At 42.6% G+C, this 22,607-nt stretch overlaps 1 protein-coding gene across 1 annotated transcript in view; it reads right to left on the bottom strand.

Annotated features, from left to right (window-relative positions):
- LOC130890072 (mitochondrial adenyl nucleotide antiporter SLC25A24) overlaps nucleotides 1-22,607 on the bottom strand; it is a 38,217-nt gene that overhangs the window by 5,205 nt on the left and 10,405 nt on the right. Inside the window, exons 2-8 of the mRNA XM_057794015.1 lie at nucleotides 17,172-17,298; nucleotides 12,860-12,947; nucleotides 7,857-7,968; nucleotides 5,737-5,895; nucleotides 4,069-4,215; nucleotides 2,343-2,450; nucleotides 419-586 (exon numbers count right to left, since the gene is read on the bottom strand). Coding sequence (XP_057649998.1) covers nucleotides 419-586; nucleotides 2,343-2,450; nucleotides 4,069-4,215; nucleotides 5,737-5,895; nucleotides 7,857-7,968; nucleotides 12,860-12,947; nucleotides 17,172-17,298 — 909 coding nt within the window. The remainder of the gene's footprint in view (nucleotides 1-418; nucleotides 587-2,342; nucleotides 2,451-4,068; nucleotides 4,216-5,736; nucleotides 5,896-7,856; nucleotides 7,969-12,859; nucleotides 12,948-17,171; nucleotides 17,299-22,607) is intronic.

The following is a 22,607-nucleotide window of genomic DNA, read 5'->3' as shown; positions in this document are numbered from 1 at the left end:
AGGCAAGCTTCACTTTATAGACTGAGTTGCCTTCCCCAGCCCCTACCTCCAGCCCTAGGGGCTGTTAAATGACAAGGGACGAAGCTGTGGGATCCACACCACTCCCCTGGCTTTATCAGTGCCAGGTGGTAGTAATTCTAATAAATTTCTGTTTATTTTTCTCTGTGCCTCCCCATTCCTCGGGCCATCTTCTAAGCTGCATTTGGGCACAGACTCTTCATTAACAAAAGTAAATATGCAAGGAAATCTAATACAAAAAAAAGAGGCTCAACACATTTGTGATCTCACAATCGGGGTGCTGGAAAGATGGAAGAACACCCCTGTGGGAGTCCAGTCACAAACAGTTCTGCTGGCCACTGGCCAGCCACCTTGCAGACTACCTACCCTGCAGCCCAAAGCATGCTGTGCCCTCACTCACCTCATACACAGCGAGATCGATGCCTGCATAAGGAATGATGCCCAGTAAGTTGGGAACATAGCCTTTGTAGAAAGCCCCAAAGCCTTCCTGTTTCAGAATCTTCTTGGCACATCCATATATTCCAGAGTATTGTCCGGTTTTGGCTACCGCTAGCCGGGTTTTCAGAACCTAGAGACCAAAGAATGCAACACAATTTAACTCACATTTAACACGGGACAATTCAAAAGTATTGATTTCATGAAGCCCTAGCAAACTCTCTCTCTCAAGAGAATGTCCTGTTCATTGATAGATTCTTCCTCATGTGTTGCTTCCACACCGAGAAGCTAAAAATCAGAGCCGGGGGGGGTCAGTTACTTCAAAGAGAGTCTGAAGGAGGGCTTTGCAGAGAGATAGAGATAGATAGATAGATAGATAGATAGATAGATAGATAGATAGATAGATAGATAGATAGATAGATAGACATGATAGATAGATATAAACATTTTAAAAATGTAGACCAGATAATTTTTTATTATTAATCATGAAAGCTTAGGCTTGTTTCCCACTAGCTCTTAGAACTTAAATTAACCTGTTTCTATCAATCTACATTCTGCCACATGGCTTTTTACCTCTCCATCTGTATGTCTGACTCCTCAGGGTCTCGCTGGTGAATCCTGTGCCTGGTTTCTAGCCCTGACTTCCTCTCCCCCCGCCCCAGGAAGTTCTGCCTATTCTCTCCTGTCTAGCTACAGGCCATTGAGTTCTTTGTCAGATAATCTTTTTGATGTCATAATAAACGTAATTGGCAAGGAAGGTGAAAAAGTGACAGCATAGGGGACAATTCCATCGTCTTCAGCTTGGAGCACAGGCTAGGGAGGTGGAGGGTGGGGAAGGTGAACTCAGGCGAGTGAGAGACACAGTCTCAAAACACAAGGTATGCAGTGCCTCCTGATCAATGACACCCAGGGTTGACCTCTGGCCTCCACAGGCACACACACACACACACGTGCACCCACACAAACAAGCCTGCCCATGTGCACACACATGCACAAATCTATTCCCATGTATATCACAAAGAGGTTCTAGTTAAAGGTATATTTTGCTTAGGTATTATAAGCTATTGAGAAACCCTAGCTGTATCCATAAAAATTATCCATATCTGCTCTATTAGTTTTGCTATAAAGCATGAGTTGGCAAACACTTTTTGCAAGTATTTTAGTCTCTGCTAGCCTCTCATGCACGGTCTCTGTTACATATCCTTTGCTTTCTCCCTGCCTTTTTCAGGCGTAACAACAATTCTTCACTGAGGCTGTACACACAGACCACAGGTGGTCCACGGTTTGCTAGCCAGCCCATGCTCTTCTGGAAGGATGTCTAGTTGTTATTACCATCCTACAACCAAAGTCTCAGCTTCCACTACTGGGGTTATGGTACAAAAGCTCACTGGAGAGGAATAAAAGGTTTCGCCCTCATCAGCACCCTGGCAGCCAGCCTCTGAGATGAGGATCCTGTTTCCAGGGATGCTCTGCTTTGCAGGGTGCCCCTCACACACAGTACCAGGGTCAGTCTGTGTAGCCAATAGGGTACAGCGAAAGTGACAACAGACAGCACTTAATCCCACACAATGGCTTGCTCTCTTCTCCCTCACGTCATTGATGGTAAAGGAAGAGGAGCTGGCATGATGCATCCACAAACCATCTACAAAGGCTTGCCTAAAAGAGACTGATGTTTCCAGCCAGCAGCCAGTGAGCCCTCTAGATGACCACAGTGCTGGCTGACACCTTCACAGAAGGCCCTAAAACACCCGGGGACAGGAAAACCTAATTGCCAGAACTGTGAGATGCTAAAGGCTTGTTTTAAACTGTTAGGTTTGCGTTAACTTAGTACATGACTATATCTAGCCAGTGCAAACACCACCAAGCAGCCGGGCCTCAGCGGTACTTGCCTCCATGGGATAAATAAAGGTCTGCGCAGTTGCTCCAGCCATGGAACCAGAAATGAACCGCTCAAAGGTTCCTAACTTTTGTCCTTCCTCGGTAAGCAACTTCTTGTACTGTAAAAAGGAAGTTTTAAGATGAGCATTAATAGCGACTTTACGGTAACTCCCCCTCCCAAATTCTTCTATTGAACCCAAACCTCCACTGTGATAATGTTAGGAGACGGGGACTTTGGGGACAATTTTGGTTAGAAAGAGGTTCTAAGACCTCAGGATAGAATAGCATCCTTTTCAGAAGGGACAGCTGACAGCTCACACTCTGCCAAACCAGGCACCAAGGCCATATGACGATGGAGCAAGAAGGCAGGAAGAGCAGCTCCACTGCCTGGCTCTTGATCCGATAGTGCTTAAACTTGAGAACTGTGAGAAACACACTTCTGTTGTTAAACCACACCTTAGATGGTATTTTACGGTGGTGAAGCACAAATCAGATCCTAGAAATCAATTCACTTATAGTGCAATGAGATGCCTCGAGATGCATCCTCTACGTTAACAATCCTAGCAGAAACTTGGGGCTTAAATTGCTGATTCTGTTTCCTGGGAAGTAGGGTTTCGAATTAGATCACCACACAGGTGACACTATAGCTCAGCGGCCGAGTTCTTGCCTGACATGTGTAGCAACCCTAAGTTCAAATTCCAGCATCATTATAAAGAGAGAGGGGAGGGGAAGGGAGGGGTGAGCCTGTCGGAGCAGCCAGGTTAAGGGTCTGATGAATGGTACCAAATGTGCTGGGTGTGGGCTTTCAGACACACTGAATTTCCTCATATTGAAATATCAGCATTGTTTTTGAATATGCATGTTAGGCTCTGGCTTTTCTATCAAAAATTAATCATAATTTGAATGTTCAGGCATTTGAATTAGGAAAATCTCTTTCCCCAGAATGGGCTCCACGTAAAGTCCTGAGGTCAGCTGCTCTTTGCTTTCTCTATTTCAAAAGTCAAGCAATGGACACCACGAGCCTTGGTCATTTCAAAAGGGAATAGAATTGAACTTATTCAAACAAGAAACCAGGGTGTGGTATTAAACTCTAAGGTTCATATAGGTCATGGTAAACCATAACAGAAAAATGACAGAAGAAAAATATTGTGCAGCCGTTTCAGTGGTCCTGCTAATAGCCACAGAAGCCGACCTCCAAACCCATTGCTGTGCTTCAATCCAGCCCACAGAGAGGGAGGCAAATGCCTCATTTGCTGTCTCCTGCATCCACTCAACAAACACTCAGCACTTCACCTGTGCTGGGTTCTGCTTGGGTGCTGGAGGGCAGTGAGAAGCCAGACCCCTGCCTTCATGAAATTTTCAAGCTAAGTACAATTCCATTGACATAAAGGAATTCATCTGAACAGTTTTCTTTCCAGGGGAACTTTTTGTAAAATTTGGATGAAGTGCCCTGTGTCCACTACCACTCAAGATGAGTCAGCTAAAGTCACGCTTTGAAGAGCTACTTAGAAAAGAGGTGCGGGGGCGGGGGAGCCTCCCTCTATAAATGGTATTATGGAATCCAAGATTCCAGAATTCAGCTCTGTGGAAGCATTGAGTTTATTGAGTTCTAGTCTCCCATAAGGAATTTTCTCATGGAATATTAGGAATAAATACCCAGAGCACTGCGTGCTGATCTTTACTGAATCAGATAGCTAACTTCTTTTGTTAATGATTTCCACAGGTAATAACAATTACCTGTTCATAAGCCCAGAACTTAACAGCTGTCTCAGGAGCGATTTTAATGACATTTGTGCCATTTCCTCTCCAAAGGGAACGGATTCCTCCTTCCTTCACCATCTGCCGAAAGCCTCCTAATATATTCATTGATTTGGAACCATGAACCTAGAAATAAAAGCAAAGCGTCATGGGATTGTTCTGCATATTGCTGAAAGTAGGTCTGAGCTGAGTACAAACACCTGATCCTGGATGCTAAACCCTCCAGAGAGCATCTCTGATGAACTGCAGTGTTCTGCTCATTGTGGCCACACATGAAAACCAGGAAAGAAAGGCATTAGAGATACACAGGACACAGACAGATGCAGATCTATACTGGGAACTTTCCTGGGCTCAGCCCTCTGCACTTTTTTCCCTTGGTTAATTTGAATCTGTATTTCTTCCCTGTAATAAACCACAACCATGAGTCTGTATTTTTATGAGACCGTCTACTATCAAACCTGAAGGAGACTTTGGAGAATACCTTCAAATGTGTAGAATCTTAACAATTTTAGCAAAGCCACTTTATTTTAAATAACAAACTTCATAACAACATGTGACAAAGGAAAACATGTGTGCCCATTCAAGCTTTCTCAATAAAAAAAAATCTCTTTTATCCAAACAATTTAAAAAAAAAGATAGTGTTGACTATATATAGTCAATCATAAAAAGCACAACTTTAAAAACATTTTTAAGGAACTGCAGAAATGGCTCAGTGCCTAAGAGCACAGGCTGCTCTTGCAGAGGACACAGGTTTGATTCCCAGTATCTCCATCACAGCTTACAACCGTGAGTAGTGCCGGTTCCAGGGGATCTGGCACCTTCTTCTGGGATCTGTGGGCTCTCCATGCATGAGACACACATGCATAGATCCAGGCAAAACATCCATACACATAAAATAAAAACATATTTAAGCAACTGTTATGATCTTCTACACTATTTCTGTATGCTGGTGTTTACATAAGTTAAACTTTAGAGCCGTCCTTGGTAGATACTCTGACTCCCATTATGGAATGGAGAAAACATGAGATCTCAGAAGTCAAACGCAGGGTAAGAACCAAAGGCTCTGGAGGTGAAGCTATTTCCTGCCTCATCTACTCATCTTCATAAAGGAAACTTTGGTTCTTGCAGCCTCAGCTTCCTTACACGTACGTGGAGGTAAACCAGCTGCTTTCCCGAGCTCCGTGAATATGGAATGGGTTGTCATGGTGTGCACAAACAGATATTCTTCCTTCTCTCTCCAACACCAGCAAGCAGCCAGGCCTGTCTAGAAACCCAGGTCTTTTCTGCTAACCTTAGCTCTAGAATCACTTCTGAAGTTATATTCTCATCACCAAGATTCAGGACTTGAGAAATCCTCTTTCTCAAGTCTTAAAATCAAAGAAAATATAATTTGATGAGAACCCTATAATAGCAAAGAGTTTTTGTTTTTGCTTTTTAGTTAATCATTTGAAGTCACAGAATACCAAAGACTAAGATTTCATTACACACAAGTACTAACAATTTACAGTTTAATGGAACAGTACCAAATACTTAGACATGTGGCTAATATGAGGGTTAATGGTAGAAGAATATCATTTTTTAAGATATGAAGAACTGTGACTGCACACAGTATTCTTTGCATACAGCCTGGCACATGGCATGGCTCACCTGCATCATGACCTTGAGACGATCCAAAGGTGCTGTGCTCGTTCTAGAGACCGCGCCAGCCACACCTCCCGCCAGCAGCTGCCGCCACCACTGTCCTGATTTTTTCTCATCTTCTGTGAATTCATCCGGAATAGTTAAGCTATCCCCTATGTCAATGCCCTGGTAAAATGGAAAGAGATCCCACAGTCCTTCAGACACAAACAGATAAGCCCAGAACTTTCCTTTTGTGTAGGAGCTATTACTGTATTGATCAAGGTTTTCCCTTGGGATTGACAGTGAACCAATCGGAGCACGCACGAGTGAGCATCTAGTCACAGGGAATGTCACGCAGAATCAACACACAAGAACTGGGAACTGTCAGTTGCAAAGTCACAACTTCCTCTTTTTTTCAAATCAGGTGACTTTCATTGGACTGAATGGCAATGAAAGGGTAAATGTTTTAGCACAGTTAGTCCTTGTCAGTCACTTGTCGCAATGCTAGAAAGCCACACAGTTGGTGACAACTTTAAAAAACTACTTAGCCCGTACTTCAGACACTATTTGTCTTAAGTCCCATTACACTCTGTGCCATGAAGTATATATAATTTAAACATGAAAATTTTACAATTAAACCTTGCACATAAATAGCTCTACGCTCATCATCTATATAGCCTGAGGACAGTTTTATCACTATGACACTTTTAATTATCTAAATGCTGCGGTGGGTATAACTAGGTCATAGAGCACTTTCTTAGCATGCTCCAGGTTCCAGCATCACACACAAAACATGACCTTGACATAAAACTTTATGGGCAACAATGAAAGGTAACGAGCCGTACTTTGGGAGTGATGCTCTCTTCTTCGTTACCAATAAAATTTATTTATGATTATAGGGTCAAATATTATCAACCATCCCCAAAGATATAATACAAAGTTTACACAGTATAAAATGTATACTCATAACTGATTTTATAATGCTCTGTGTAAGCTTAGACATTGTTAGTAGGGACAATGTGAACCCTAGGTGTACTGAGTGAGAGTCAAAGCTACTTCTCTCCAAGTACAGAAGACAAGTCCACGGGTTGAAGGGTGGGAGATCCTGCAGAAGGTTCCCCAGAGGCTTCAAGGAGCAGACTGTACAACAGAAGCTAATTTATACCAATACATTTTATCGGATTGTGAATGAAACAATCACAGGGGAATTTTGTGAAGTGTGCACTGGCAGGAAATGCCAAGCATGTGAGTCAAAATGATTCTCCAGCATTCAGTGAGCAATGCAGTCCCTTAGGACAGCCATAAACCTAGGCAGCCAGACTAAATAAGCAGTTTTCAGAGGGACCTGAAGCCATGTCATCTTTAGCAATATAGAAGTACAGAGATGGTTGGGTAATACATGTTTTCCGACTTTAAGACTTCCCTATGGCAGAAGCATTAAATGCCAATGAAATAGGAGCAGCTAGCTCATCGAGATGGGACTTCTTCCAAGTTTTGAGAAGAGCTGTATTTATGCCACCTTGGGGGCTTTAAAGATGCTCCATTAATCTGTGCCTAATAGAATAAACAGATCTAGAAGTTAAATATCTACTGGGACTTTCTTGGACTTGGCCACCCTTTCCAAGGTATTACAGTGTTTTGGGGTAGTAACTGTTGGGAACCAGAGCTCCATTAAGCATAAGGGGCTACAAAGACTAACAGCCTGCGTAGAACTTAGTGAATAGGGCCAACCTATCTCAACTACCTTTATCCCCCTTAATATGTGTTTTTGCCCACCTCTGTGTGTGACATAACATCCTTGTGTATTAGGTAGGCCCTTTGGAAGGTTTGAACAGGCCTCCTAGATCTACCAACTCAAGGCTAAGATCACACAGCCTTTGAGAACCATAGCAGAACTGTCCCTACTTTGTCATAAGCCATCTGTCTGAGGTTTCCACCAAAGTGTTTGAAAGTATCTTGATTTATGATTTTCTTTGCTGTGTTACTACAAAAACCTCATGAAACTATTTCCATGTTCGAACACTGAATTTAGGGTAACCCAAGATACAAAATAAATTATCTCTTTGTCTCTTTTAAGGTAGAGCTGTGTTTCCTGCATCGACATTATACCTGTGCTTTAGAGCTACAGAAACAGAAAGCAAACTTACAGTAGAGTGTTTCCAAAAACGGATAATTTCTTCAATGTCTGTAACAGGGTTAAATAAGAAGTAATCTCTCCATTCATTCCAGTCCACTGTCATTGTCCCATCAGAGTCGATGCTGAAGGTTTAAACAGGTGGTTAAAGAACAAGACATGGACACAGCTAACATGATTGCTCATTTTACAGAGTGAAATTTTGCCTCCCAGATTAATATTCTTAAGAATTTTAAAAACCTTTCAGCAGGTTTAAAGGGTTCAGCAACAGACCATTCAGTTAGCAGGCACACAGCCCTGGAACAAGAAAACCACACCACTCACAATGACTTATGCGTTACTGGACATAGAATCATGTAGATTATGATACTTCTGACCATTTTCACTACTTGGAGAAAAGCAGATCCAAACATTACAGAGAGCCCACTACAGATCACCCTTAGCACTCTGTCAGACTCAAGGCATCAGGCTAAAAGACACAAAATGGGTAATGAAATATTAAGGAGTATGAATGAATGAATGAATTTGGAGCCATTTTTTCATCTCACTTATTTCTTAATATCCTAAGATTGAAACACTTGGGTGCAATTTTTGAAATAGCTTCTAAATATGCTATCAATTTTCTTCTTCAATTTTCATCAGTATAAGAAAATTAGCAGTGGTTCTAAGAAACCAAACTCTTATTCCTGATTGAGTTTTCAGAAATCCTGGTATTTCATCAATTCTAAACTCAGCATTCTGTCATCTTACATGTGTAAGCGGTAATACTTTGCGGGTTTTGTGTGTGTGAGTGTGTGTTTAAAGCTTCTGGGAAAAGAGCCCATTCTATGAGATTTTCCTAAGAACAATACAAAATCATACTGGGCTTTATTGCATTATTGCGTTGTTCAATACAGATAGTTATTAAAGTAGTAGGTGCAAGGCACTTCTTTATGTATTGAACTAACATGTCTGAAAAAATATTTTAGTGTTTCCTCAGATTTTATGCTGTAATTTATATGACAGTGACACATGCAAGCAGCATACAAATAAAATACAATTTTCTGATATTTATTATTATGTTTTCAGTACTAATTTTAATTCCCATATGTCTCTGTGAGATTATACTTCAGCTTACTTGCCCCAGTGCGGAGGTGTCGATGCTCCATAGTCACTAAGAATCCTAGTCACTGCTGTGTTTAAACTGCGTTCTGGGTTGCAGTTTTAGCAGCTCTCATTTTATCTATATTTTCTGGTTTTGTGCAGTGATTTAGCATTCAACCATAACCCCTAACTTCCCTCTCATGAGCATGCTCTACGCGGCAAGTGTCCCCTTAGAAACATTCCACAATTTTTGTTTTGTGTTTTGAGATAGTGTAGCCCTGGCTGTCCTGGAATGCACTTTGTAGACCAGGCTGGCCATGAACTCTCAGAGATCCCCCTGCCTCTGCTTCCCAAGTGCTGGGATAAAAGGCGTGCGCCAACACTGCTGTCATCCCAGAACTCTACTGAATTTGCACTCTGCCCCATGCTGTGGGAAGGCATGTGTCCACGGGTGGTGCTCTGTTGTGCAGCACACAAGCTGAGTGTTGGTGCATTTGTATCTCTTGTAGACTTGGGCTGAGAATTTGCTTTATTCCTAATGCTGTCAAAGGAAATACAAGAAAAATGATTTTGGGCCTTAAATGAGAGAAGATAAAATCTACACTTTGCGAAGAGCTTGTCAGTTTTCTTTGCCTTTTCAAAGAATTAACTCTTTGTTTTGTTACGACACAAAAATTCCCCATGAACTATTGCATGGAAACTGGAGGTGATAACACATTTGAAAGATTTTGCACTGATGAAGTGAGTTTTGTTTAAAAAATGTAAGAAGCAGGCTGGACAGAAGACTCGGGAGTTAAAAGCACTGGCTGCTCTTGCGAAGGCTCTGAGTTCAATCCAGCACCTACGTGGTGGCTCACAACCATATGTAACTGCAGTTCCAGGGGATCTGACGCCCTGTTCTCGCCTCCATGGGCACTGCATGCACATGGAACACACATACACACACACACACGCACATGCCAGCAAAACATCCATACACATAAAATAATGTTTTAAAAGGACTGTTCAACACACACAAGCAAATAAAGTAATACAGCACATAACAGAACTAGAACCAAGGACAGAAATCACATGGTCATCTCAATAGATACAGGGGGAAAAAGTAGTTTGATAAATTTTATATCTCTCTATGTTAAAAGTCCTGAAAAAGCCAGTGGCAGAAGGGTCATATGTCAACACTATAAAAGCTACACGTGAAAAACATATAGCTATTAATTGAATGGGGTAAAATGAAAGAATTGCCTCTAAAATTTGGAGCAGTCCAAGGTGTCCAATATTTCCACTCTTGTTTAATACATACAATGTCTGAAGTCTTAGGATGAGACATAAGACAAAAGAAAGAAATCAAAGAGATACAAATAAAAAAAGGGAACAGATCAAATTACCCTTGTTTTCAGATAATAGGATCCTATATTTAAAAGACCCTAAAGATTCTAGCAGAAAACTCTTAGGTCTGGGGACACTTAATAGATTAGTGGGATACAAAACTGGCATGTAACAGCCAGCAGCTTTTCTACAGACCAATAACAAGCATACTCAGAAGGAAAACCATCTTGTTCACAGCAGCCGCAACTGAATAAATAATAAATATTAGGAACAAGCCTAATCAAGAAAGTAAAAAATCTTCCAAATGAAAGTTGTAAATATAAAATCCTAGAAAAATAAATAGATGACAGTAAAAGATGGAAAAAGCTTCCAAGCTTGGGGATTGATTGACGGAATTACCATTTCTCAAATGACCACATTACTAAAAACAATCTACAGATTCAGTGTAATCCCTTTGCAAAATTCTAATGACATTCCTCCCAGAAATTAAAATTCATATAAAAGCACAGAAGACCCCAAATAGCTAAACCAATTCTGAGCAGAGTAATGCTGGAGGTAACCCCATAACCTAATCTTAAATTTTATATTACAAAGCCATAACAACACCGTAGCAGAGTACTAACTCAAACACAGACGCTTAAATCAAGGCACTAGAGCAGAGTGCCCAGAAATAAGCCCACTCGACCACAGACACCTGATTCTTCTCAAAAGGCCACCTCCTCAACAAAATAAATAAATGAGAGAGAATTAAACACCCTCCATAAAAACTTGCACAAATAGTCTAATCATTAAGTGGCCAAATGAGTTGTACAGTTCTCAAGAGAGGCATAAATGGATGGTAAACATTTGAAAACTGTTAAACAGTCCCTAGCCATCGGGGGGGGGAAAAAGTGCTCTGATGTCCCACCTTACCCCATTCCAAATGGCTCACGTCCAGAAAGCAGGAACAGCGGGTGCAGGAGGGCAAGGGAAACTTTACACCACTGATGAGAGTGGAAGTTAGTGCAGCCGCTGTGGAAATCAGCATGGAGATTCCTCCAGAAACCACAACTAGAACCGGCACATGAGCCTCTACCGTTCCACGTCTGGGAATGTACCCCAAGGACGCTAAGCCTGTACACCCCAGAGGTACGTGTGTCTACTGCTGCTCTACTCACCGCTGCCAAGACGTGGAATCAGCCTAGATGCCCATCAACAGATGAAGGGGCACGGGCACGCGCACGCACGCGCGCGCGCACACACACACACACACCAGAACCGACCACCATAAAAAAAGAAATTCTGTCGTTTGCAGGGAAGTGGATGGAACTGGAGAAGGTCGTGATAAGAAGTACAGCAGGCTCAGAAAAACAAATACAAGTTTTCTTTCATGTAGAATCAAAATCCATTTTAAAGATGTAAGTAGAAGGGGTGCTATTTGGGTGAAGGAGGCCAGCGGGAGGGAATCGGAATGAGAGCAGATGGGAAGGAGACGAATGTGACTGAAGCATACTGTAGGAAGACGCCAGAGCAAGCCTGGTCACCTTAGAGAGTTAACACGTGCTAATACAAAAAAAAAAAAAAAAAAAAAAAAAAAAAAAAAAAAAAAAAAAAAAAAAAAAAAAACCAAAAACAAGAAACCAACTGGATTTAAAAACCATTAGCCTGAGGTTGGGGAGATAGATAGTTCGGTGGTTAAAAGCACCATGTTCTTCCAGAGGACCTGGGCTCAGAACCCAGCCCACACCAGGTGGCTCACAGCCCTCTGTTATTGGACAGCCTTGCTGGCTGGTCAGAGGTCGCAGCCTCCAGGCGGCTTAGCAGCTGTCGCAACAGCTCAACAACAGGGAACCCCGCCCCTGCTTTCTGCTTTCTACCTGCCCTTATCTGGAGAGTGTCCCCGGGCCTGGAGGACTGGCTTTATCTAAAAGCTGTCTCTAAACCAGCCGCCTGATTCATCTTTAGCTTGATCTCTGGCACAGATCCCTGCTGAGACTTGTGCTGGGCTCTGCCATAGGACCCTGCTGCCACACAGGGGGCCTTGGGAGAGGAGTGCGCCACTAATGCAAATTAGGATTTGTCTACAAATTCCATAGTCTGGGATGAAATTGAGCTGAGTCACTGAAATCTGTCTCCCGGAGGGCTGTCTCCATTCATGCTCATGGACTGACAAAGCTTTCTGTCCCCCATCTGCCTCTTTACCCTCTCGGCCTGTTCCAGGGGACCTGACACCTTTCTGTACTCCACAGGCACAAGATATGCAAGTGACACACACAAACACACACACACACACGGGCAGACAAAACACCAATTACACATAAGATAAAGTAAATGTTTAAAGCAACACCAAAACCCCTTAGCCCCTATCTCCAGACACAAGAATCCCTGCTGTCCCCGTGCTCCTGAAACCTTGCAACAACCAGCTAGTCCAGTTTAAGCATCCGTCTGCCATCCCTGCACTGCAGATAGTGTGTTTACATAGGAACAAAATGGGAACGGAGGAGGGAAAGACAGTAGGTGAAGGTAATGAGGTAAGCTGAGACGCAGGCAGGCAGTCGGAAGGGCCCTTAGAGACCAGCATGGAAGACGAGGTGTTAAAGAAGTTTGTCAGTTTGACAGAGAGCTCACCTTTGGAGAATCAGCTCTGCTTGCTTTTCAGAAATATGCAAACCCAGCATCTGGAGAGACTGGACAATTTCGGAAGGCTCGATTTTCCCTTCAAACAACGAAAACAGTGTGAGGTCAGGCTCGGAATCTGAGAACACTTCTGAACCATGCCAGCGAAGCTAAGCATTCAGGCAAGCCAGTGATCTTCTTAAATGCATATTGTGGCATCAGTTACTCAAATGGTTCACAAATACCTTAAAATGCACACATACTATTTGATTCATAAGCCTAGTGGATAAATAGTGATATTCCTCCAAGTGTAGGCCAAAAGCTCCCGTGGCCTTGCTGGGTGATGAGAGTGAGGAGCAGTAGGAGGGGGATCTAAATCCTGACCTTCTACAAGACAAACGCCATTAAACCAGGAACTGCTCGTTTAAAAGTGCCCATATCCACATTTTAATAAGTAAAGGGGCATTTAATTAATGAGGAGTCACATGTGACCAAGTAAAAGAGAGCAAGAAATGAGGAATTGAACCAAAGAACACAGACTTCTGAGAAATCTCAGTGAAAAAAGACAATGAGGAGAGAAAAGCAATGGAAGAGAGAAAAAAATAATACAAGGGGAGTCTGAAGACTCTGCAGATGGAACAAATTAGGGGAAAGCGGAAGAGAGGAAACAGAACACACCATGAACACAAGCGCCCGTGCTTTCCCCTCAAGGAGCTCACATGCTTGTGAGGCCTGACAGGGCTGGGACCATGCACACTAAGAGGTTCTGCAACCACACAGTGTGCACGGCAAGCTCCTCAGGGAAAAGGGACACACAAGGGACAGGGGGAAGGAAGACATCCTCTGAGTGAGGAAGCTAAAGAAGTGACAGGATGCTAAAGGAGACCACTCAGAGAAAGGACAATGGCAAGAGACTCTGGACCATGTGGGGGGGGGGCAGAGGGGACATCATTTCAGCAGTGAAGTGCTTCGTATCCCTCTCTCCTAGGCCATATAGTAGTTTTCTTCTTCTTCTGTTTCTTTTTCTTCTTCTTCTTCTCCTCCTCCTCTTCCTCCACCTCCTCCTCCTCCTCCTTCTCCTCTCTCTCTCTCTCTCTCTCTCTCTCTCTCTCTCTCTCTCTCTCTCTCTCATCTTCTTATTTTGAGTACCCATAAGTCTTTATTCTCCCAGGGAAGAAGGGAAGGGAAAGTCAGCACTATTACAAAATGATTATACAATGGGAATATAAGTACTCAGGTACACTAAAAATCAACCATGAAATAAACACCCCTGTGGTGGGATCACCAAAGCCCAAGAGGGTTCAGTCTCCTGCAGTTCAGGACAGAGTAGGGATCAGGGAAAGGACAGACGTCCCCCCCCCCCATAAATTCAAGATTTCTAACAAAGGTTTAGTTTCTAGCAGTAAACATAGAGTTACATCTGTATGGCTCCCAGTAACAATCGCATGGCCACTTTGACAAGCTTCTTGTACCGGTATTAAGTTCCTGAGTGACCTGACTTATACATTCATATTTCCTTTTCTGGTCTTCAGACAGAAGGCCCCACAATTGCTTCTCTCTACCTACGGGTTATAGATTAAGTTGGTTTAATCCATCCAAAGGCAAATCACACCAAGAAATGGTCTCACCATGGGAAAATGGCTCACCTGCGATCCCTGCATTGAGGAGGCTAAAGCAGGAGGATAGCCAAGAATCTGAGGCTAACCTGGGCTGCACTCTTAAAAGACTCAGTGGTCCACTGCGCAGCGGCTGTGTTCTGTAAAGTTACTGCAGACACTGAATTAGCAAACGCGAAACCACTGATCCTGCAGGGGATTTGGGTGCAGGTTCCTGCTAGACTCTCTCACAGCATTTTCATCCACTGGCCTAAGGTTGCCTCGTGTTTGTCCAGACATCTCATGACTGTGCGCTGTTCATTCACTGACATTGAACCCTTGCAAAATGGTTCTAAGAAATCTACATTCTGCATGGCACACCCCATGGCACTCTTGGACTTGTATGGGGAACATTTTATAAAGTAAAATTATCCACCAAACGATGTACAAAGATGCAAACAAAATGCACAAAACAGATCTTGAAAGAGACAGTTGCTTACAGTCTGAGAGTTAAAATAAAGAAGAATGTCACCTTATGTTTCAAGAATCAAGAATATCACTTTATCCTTATTATGTCTCAATAAAAATATCTATGTTCAATGATTCAAAGTTTTTGCTCTTCTCTGCATGGCCATGAACAACTGGAATACACATCTTTGAATTAATTCTGAGGCTAAATTTTAGCAAGTAGTAATATTCACTAGTACAAAATCCACAAATAATGAGAAAATAGACTATGTATGTTAATGTTAAAGGATCCTTATTAACAAAAACATGAGCCTATAATGGTAAATTATTTGAAAATATATATGAAGTCATAAGTGGAGGGGGAGCTGTCTACTTTTATGAAACATGTATTGTTAAAATTTCACCTCTATTTCCTATGGCTTGATTCTAGTTTTCTGGAGTGGACAATTTATGTACTAGATGCCTGATGTGGGATGTCCTTCTGTGTATGTGTTGCCTTAACTGGTTAATGAATAAAGCTGCTTTGGCCAATGGTAGAACAGAATATAGCCAGGCTGGAAGGGCTATATAGAGAGAGTAGGTGGAGTCAGAGAGATGCCATTTAGCTGCCAAATGAGAAAGACACCAGGCTGGAAACTTACTGGTAAGCCACAACCTCGTGGCCATATACAGATTAAAAGAAATGGGTTAATTTAAGATATAAGAGCTAGCTATAAAGACACTGAAGCTATTGGCCAAACAGTGTGGTAATTAATATCGTTTCTGTGTGATTATTCGGGTCTGGGCAGCCAGGAGACAAATGAACAGTCTCTGTCTACAGGTGGCTGAGCACCTGTCACATAGTAGCTGGTTCTGAGATTGTTAACAAGACACAGACAATGCTGTCTCTGCAACTGGACTGCAGAGGATCCAGGTCAGCATAGAAGTTTACATGCAGGAAAGAGAGTTCATTTGAAAAACTGGATTTGCCTGAGGATTGACCTCGGGCTTGAGAACAACATACATAATGCAAGGTTTACTGGCGGCTACAGCCCCCACCTCCACCACACACTAGGCTCTTAGTTGTTGTGAGCCATCAACGAAGCCATCTATAAGGTTTGGTTATTTGAAGGAATTTGATTTTAAGTTAATGTTCAGTCTAAATCATTAGCTAGTACATTATAACTGTCAATCCAAATAAGGTCTGTTGACTTTCTAAACGAAGTTTTATTTGAATACAACCATATAATTTGCCTACATATTGTCTTTGGCTGAGACACAGTCACAACTCAGACTACATAACCCACATAGTTAAAATATCTATAACCTAGATTTTTATTGAAAGGTTTCATACCAACCCTTGAAAAGAATGATACTTTTTTCAATCTATTATTCAACTTTTTTCTTGACTATGAATTGAACCATTCATTAGGTTGGGAAAGGTTTAGAGCTGCATTATAACCTTTTTTAATTCATCCTTCCTGTCAATGGTTGCCCCTGGTCATGGGTCTGGTGTTTTTCCACTGCTGATTTTCTTCCTACTTACCTGGGACTCTATTCCCAAACTACTACTTTAAGCAAGGCAATGCCATCCTGACCAGAAGGTAAAGACTAATGCTGAGCTATTCTCATTTTTAGGATCAGAGACTATCTAAATAACTCTTCCAAAGAGATTATAAAATGTAAGATATGAACTTATTATTTTACAATACACAATCATGCCTGTATATGGAAAAATAAATACCTCTTATTGGAAGAACAAGTAAACAATTATTATTTTAAACTATTATTATTTTATTTAATAATACTATTATGTAAATAATTATTATTTTAAGTGAAATTAGCATGATCTCAATGGTTAACACTGTATGGCAATTTTTAAATTCAACAGAAAAAAACTATAAATTTTCTTCATGAAAAATATGGTCTCAAGGCTGGAGAGATATCTCGGTGATTAAGAGCATTCAGTGCTCTTACAGAGGACCCAAGTTCAGTACCCAGCACACATGCTGGCTGGCTCAGAACTACCTATAACTACATCTCCAGGGGGTCTGCAGGCACCTGTACTCATGTGCAATAACTCTATGCACGCATGCACACGCACACACACACACACGTACAACTAAAATAAAATCTTAAAAAAATAAATGAATAAAAACATGATCTCTCAATCACATTAACAAAATAAACACTAACATGAATAACAGTCATCTAGAAAGATTATATCTTAGACATGGAAAGCATAAAGGCAACTTTGCATAAGAAGTGACAATGAGACACACCATCATTATTCTTGTCCAAACTTTTAAATGCCAACTTCATTTTCTTCTCATGGTCTTTCAGGTATTTCATAAATTCTTCAAAATCCAGCTTTCCATCTTTGTTGATGTCACCAGTAACAAAAATTTTCTACAGAAAAAAAGAGAAAGAGAGAGAGATCTTATTGTTAGCATGGGCTAAAGTAAAGAACCGTGTATTGACTTCCAGTTTGGGCCAGCTGTGTTAGTATCCAATATGGCATAGCTCTGCAACCCTTCCTGTGGTTAAGATCCCCAGAGTTTCACAAGCAGCGGATGGTGCCAATTTAATAATTACATGAAGACTAAGGCTTCTCTTTTGAATTGCCTTATAATTCCCTCTGTGGAAATAAAGGCAAAACCTAGGGCCATGTCTTCTGAGCTTGCTTCATCCGTGTTTTATATGGACCCAAAGACGGGGCTTCCCCTACAGGAAGCTCTGTAACGGAAAAGGGGAGATTTGACATGTGAAGAGGTGGGCACAGACTGGCAAGCCAGCAGCAGGATCCAGTGTGGGTCTATGGGAAGACATAGCTGTCCTTAATGAATCCTAAATTGAAAATGGGGACCAAAATTAAGAGAACTGTCCCTTTGATTAATCATTGAGGGAGGGGAGGGGCCATTGGGGGAGGAGAAGGGCTTTTACCAATGCTATTGTGCAGCTTCCTGGACTATCACTGGAGACAGAGACATCAAGCATCTTCCTCCAAGCCTGACAGTTGTAAGGTCAAGGTTTCCTGGCTGTAGATGCTGAATCAATGTCTATTTTTATTTATGACCCTACCGTGGTCTGTTTGCATATTTAGTCTCTCCTACTTGTAGAAAGACAAAAGAAAATTATCCCTTTGGATTTCTTATTTTTCTAATAAAAAAAAGTATCTTTTGCACCCCACACTATACAATGTAAACTTCTATCTACAAAAGATAATTGAATTCTCAGTCCATATGACTGAAATTTCTTCTGCAGACATATGAGAACCCACACATTAGAACTTCTTTGATGTGGCCTTTACCTGAGGAGAAACCCAAGAATTCTTTTAAAATAATGTTTCATGTGGTTGGTCCAGAGCCCTGGGAATGGCTCTCCCTTGGCTTTGATAAATGAATGTACATCCATAATCAATGGACACGCTAAGCCTCACACCTTTTGCCAAAAAAGATTTGCAGGAAAATAAAATGTTGAAAAGGCATAAGTGGGTTTCAAAGAACTTAAGCTGTTTATGATGAAATCCTGGATTCCTTCTAAAAGGCTAATTGGTATCAAATAAACAAATACATATCACATTTTGGAAGAAGAGAGACAAGGGTCCCAATATACACCTCCATATGGGAGATTTCCAACTCTTGAAGTTGCCACCTTTAAGACACACCTCTTAGAAGTTCCAGCACCAGCCCCCAATAGAATCACTGGCTGAGTGCCAGGTCATTAAAAGGAACACCTTTGAGAAACATTTATCCCAGTCACAGCAAAAGACAAAGAAACCACAGTGTAGTGCTTGGCATATGGAATCAACTTCAAAGACAGCTGGCCAACATACGGAAGCATAAAAGAAAGACTCCAACAGTCTGCACAGCTATTAGGATGCGGATGGGTCTCACTTAGGAACAGAAACAAAACAAAATTGCTCCCAGCCGCCACTGAGCCCCCAAACACATGTGGAGTGAATGTTCTGGTCCTCTAAACCATGGCACATCTTGGTCCCTTCTGCTGTGGTAGTTTGAAGAAGGATGGCCTCCAGATCCTCATATATTTGGATGCTTGGTCCACACTGTTTGGGAAAGACTAGGAGGTGTGGCCTTGTTGGAGGTACATCCCTGAGGGTGGGCTTTGAGGTTTTAGGAGTTTATGTGATTCCCAGGTAGTTCTTTCTCCTGCCTCCAACTTTTGGATAAGATGTAAACTCTCAGCTACTCCTCCAGTTCCTGGCTATCTGCCTGCTGCCAGGTTCCCCACCACACCGGTCATAGTTTCACCCTCTGAGACTGTAAGCAAGTCCCCAACTAAATGCTTTTATAAGTTTTCTGACTCGCAGGGTCTCTTCACAGCAGTAGAAAAGTAACTAAGAGATGCCAAAGCTACTAACCCAGGCCTCTGGTGACGGGAGAACACAGAACGAGTAGTCCCCATAAAACAGAACTGTAGCCAATAGCAAAAGCAATCAGAAGCTGGAAATTTTATTATAGCCACAAGGAAAACTGAGAAATACTCTTGAGGATATTAGCTGCGAGGATGACCTTGAACTTTTTCTAATCATCCTGCCTCCCCATCCTCCGTGTTGGGATGGAGGCCGGCACCACCACAATGGCGTATAAGGTACTGGTGATCGAATCAAGCCCTCTGCCTGCCCCCTACATCCCTAGCCCCTGGAGGATTCTTAATAAACAGAAGCAATGCTAGTCCGGCGGCACCTCAAAGGACCAGGTCAAGTTTGAGAATGTCTAAACTATGACTCCATTCTGCCTCAGGAGGCCTCTCCAGAGGTCCTGACCCCATATCAATCTGAGCTTCATGAAGCCCACCTCGTCATCCTCCAGAGAATGAGAGACCCCTAAATCCTGCAGGCCTTCCTGAAATTCAAAGAGGTCCACAGCTCCATCTTCATCATGGTCTAGATACCAAAAAAGATCTTCGTAGAGTGAATCCATGTGCAATGTCTCCTGCGGCCAGGGTAACCCCTGCTATGGCCCTCTGAGTCCCCCAGGGGCAGAAGTCCCTGGGATAGGACAAAGAGTATGTCTGCCCACAGTGAGAGAGAAGGGCGAAGGCAAAGCATCTGCAGGGGTTACCGCATCAGAAGGAGAAAGCCTCATCCTAACCGTCCCGAGATTGCCGGGGCACGTGCAGGGCAAGAACCAGTGGGCTACTCCGGAACGAAGTTCCGCCCCCGAGTCCACGGGCAGGAGGTCCTGCCTCCACTCTAGGTTCTACAGGAGCAAAGCCAGAACCAGCCCCGCCACCACTTTCAGAGACCCCAGCGCAAGACCAGCTAAAAGAGAAGTTTGTATTTTGTCTTGCTTTGTTTGGTGTGTTTTGAAAAGAAAAAAAAAAAACGCGAGAATAGAGTGGAATTGGGCTATTGCTCTGTGATCTGCGGACAGTCGCAGAGGTCACCCGACCACTGCTCCACCACCGAGCTTCAGGTAGGGTCTATATTTTTAGTCAATAAGCAGGTTGCCCTAAGAAGAGGATTCTTTTTAGGGGTGAAGTGCACCAGGCTCAATCATAAAGACTGAAAACGGACAGCTAGTAAACCAGCATGGGTCCGACCCGAGGCCCTCTGCATTGGGGTGACAGTTGTCTAGCTTGGTCTTTTGTGGGGACTGTAGCAGCAAGACCAGGAACTGTCCGTCATGCATGAGCTGGCTCTTTGGAAATTATTCCCTATGGTGGGATGCCTTGTTCAGCCTTGATGCAAGGGGGTGGAGCTTGGTCCTGCCTCAACCTGATGTGCCTTGTTTTGTTGACTCCCATGGAGGCCTTACCCCATCTGAATGGAAAGGAAGGAGGAATGGATTGGGGGACGGATAGAAGAGAGGCAGGGGGAGGGAACAAGAGGAGAGGAGGGAGGGAAAATTGTGGTTAGTGTGTAAAATAAATTTTTAAAAAAAAAATAAAAAAAGACTGAAAATAAAGAGAAATTAGCCCGTGTGGATCTTTTCTTCTGTGTCCCCCGCCCCCATCTCCACCTCCCACCCCTGATTTTTTATCTTTTATTTTCACACAGTATCTATAGTGACTCTGGGGGCAAAATTTCTCCATCCGGGCACCAGTTGAGACCCAGAGGATAATCCACAAATGGCCAGGAGTTAAGTCAGCTGGACTCCAATGAGAAGGCAGGAGAGACTGCTATTACTATCTGTGGCTTTTTAATGCTCACCGTCCTGAGCCAAGGGAAGCCCTGAACCCCCGGTTCACATATCTGTGGCCCCTCGTCCCACTCCAGGAAAAGTGTGGAAGTGCAGTTCCACGGAAAGACTCCCTGCTTTTACACTGCTTGTTTTTCAAACTGAGTAATTTTTCAAACGAAAACACAAATGTGCAGAGAGATGGCACCTGACGCTTGAGCCCCAGACAGAAGGCTCCTCGATGCTAGGCCAGCCTGAGATAACGCATAATGAGACCTTCACTCAAAAATAAATATTTTAATTAGACATTAAAATTCACAAAGAAAATTTAATTCTGCCATCCTCCATTAGCTTTGGCTATATACTCTCATCACACTGAGTGCTGAGAGCAAGACAAAGAGCATCACAAAGCCTAGACAGACTCCCTCCAGGAGGAGGGTGCACCACAGTTAAACATAGGTACTGCTGAAAGCTCTGCAATAGATATTTCCCAAGAGCTGTTGAGCAGGGGCTAACACGGAAGGCTGTTTCACAAAACCTGTGGCCCAATTGTAAATGAATTGTCTCACAAGAGAGGATTGGAACTTTTAGATGTATGTATTTGATGTGGATGTACCTGTGCATTTGTGTGCCTTTCGTGTGTGCCGGTGCTGGAGTATTTCAAGAATGGGCACCAGAGTCCTTTGGAACTGGTGTTACAGATGGCTATGAGTCACGCCGCTCTGAGGAACAGGGGACAATGTGTTGTCACTATTAATTTCCCACAGGTTTCTCAATTTTCCGCTTTGAATGTCATTGTATTCTCCTCTGCCCTCACCCATCTCCCCTTCTGCACCTTCTTTCTAGCTTTTTGTTTTGTTTTTAAGTCAAAGATTAGACTAGAACATTTTAAAAGATAGTCCCAAAATTTGGGCATTCTCTGAAATACTCTGATGAACATCAGACAGTTAGAACACTGGAGATGGAGGAAATCATCTGAAATTTAATGTCTTGACGTGGAAGTCATGAGTAACATAGCTCAATGCTGAAGAAGAGTCAGGAAATCTATGTGGGAGTCTGTTCATATACTTAGGCTTAGAAGACGTTGAAACAGTACAGCATCCCCTACTTCTGAAGTGTAAAATAATAAAGCAATAAAGGGAAGCATACCCAGGATGAATTTACACTGGGAGGGGTTTTTCTTTGATCCACACTATTTCTGGGGCTATATTTTATGAGTATATGGAAGACAGAGAGGGTTTGGGGCTGGAGAGAATCAGGTGTTCCTGAACCCAGGTTCATGCTAGCAATTTGAATAAATGTGCTCAGTTAGCTTGAGAAGTTCCAGGCAATTTTAAGACGAAGCTTATTGCCATAAATTCACAGGCAGAGCTCCCACTGTGAATTTCTTAGGAGACACTTGGGTTCATAGGAGCCTGGGAACCTTGAAGCTGAGAAGATCACTGTGGACGAAATGCTTGTATCACTCAGCTTCCATGTCGATGTTAACTTACCTTATGTGATGGAATTCAGAAGTAGGGCTTTCATGAGTAGTTAGTTCACAAAACTGGAGCCCTCATAAATAGGATCAGGGCC

This window comes from Chionomys nivalis, chromosome 18, assembly GCF_950005125.1.
Source record: "Chionomys nivalis chromosome 18, mChiNiv1.1, whole genome shotgun sequence".
Taxonomy (NCBI): domain Eukaryota; kingdom Metazoa; phylum Chordata; class Mammalia; order Rodentia; family Cricetidae; genus Chionomys; species Chionomys nivalis.
The sequence above is the reverse complement of the archived record's forward strand: the minus strand, read 5'-3'. Positions and strand labels throughout refer to the sequence as shown.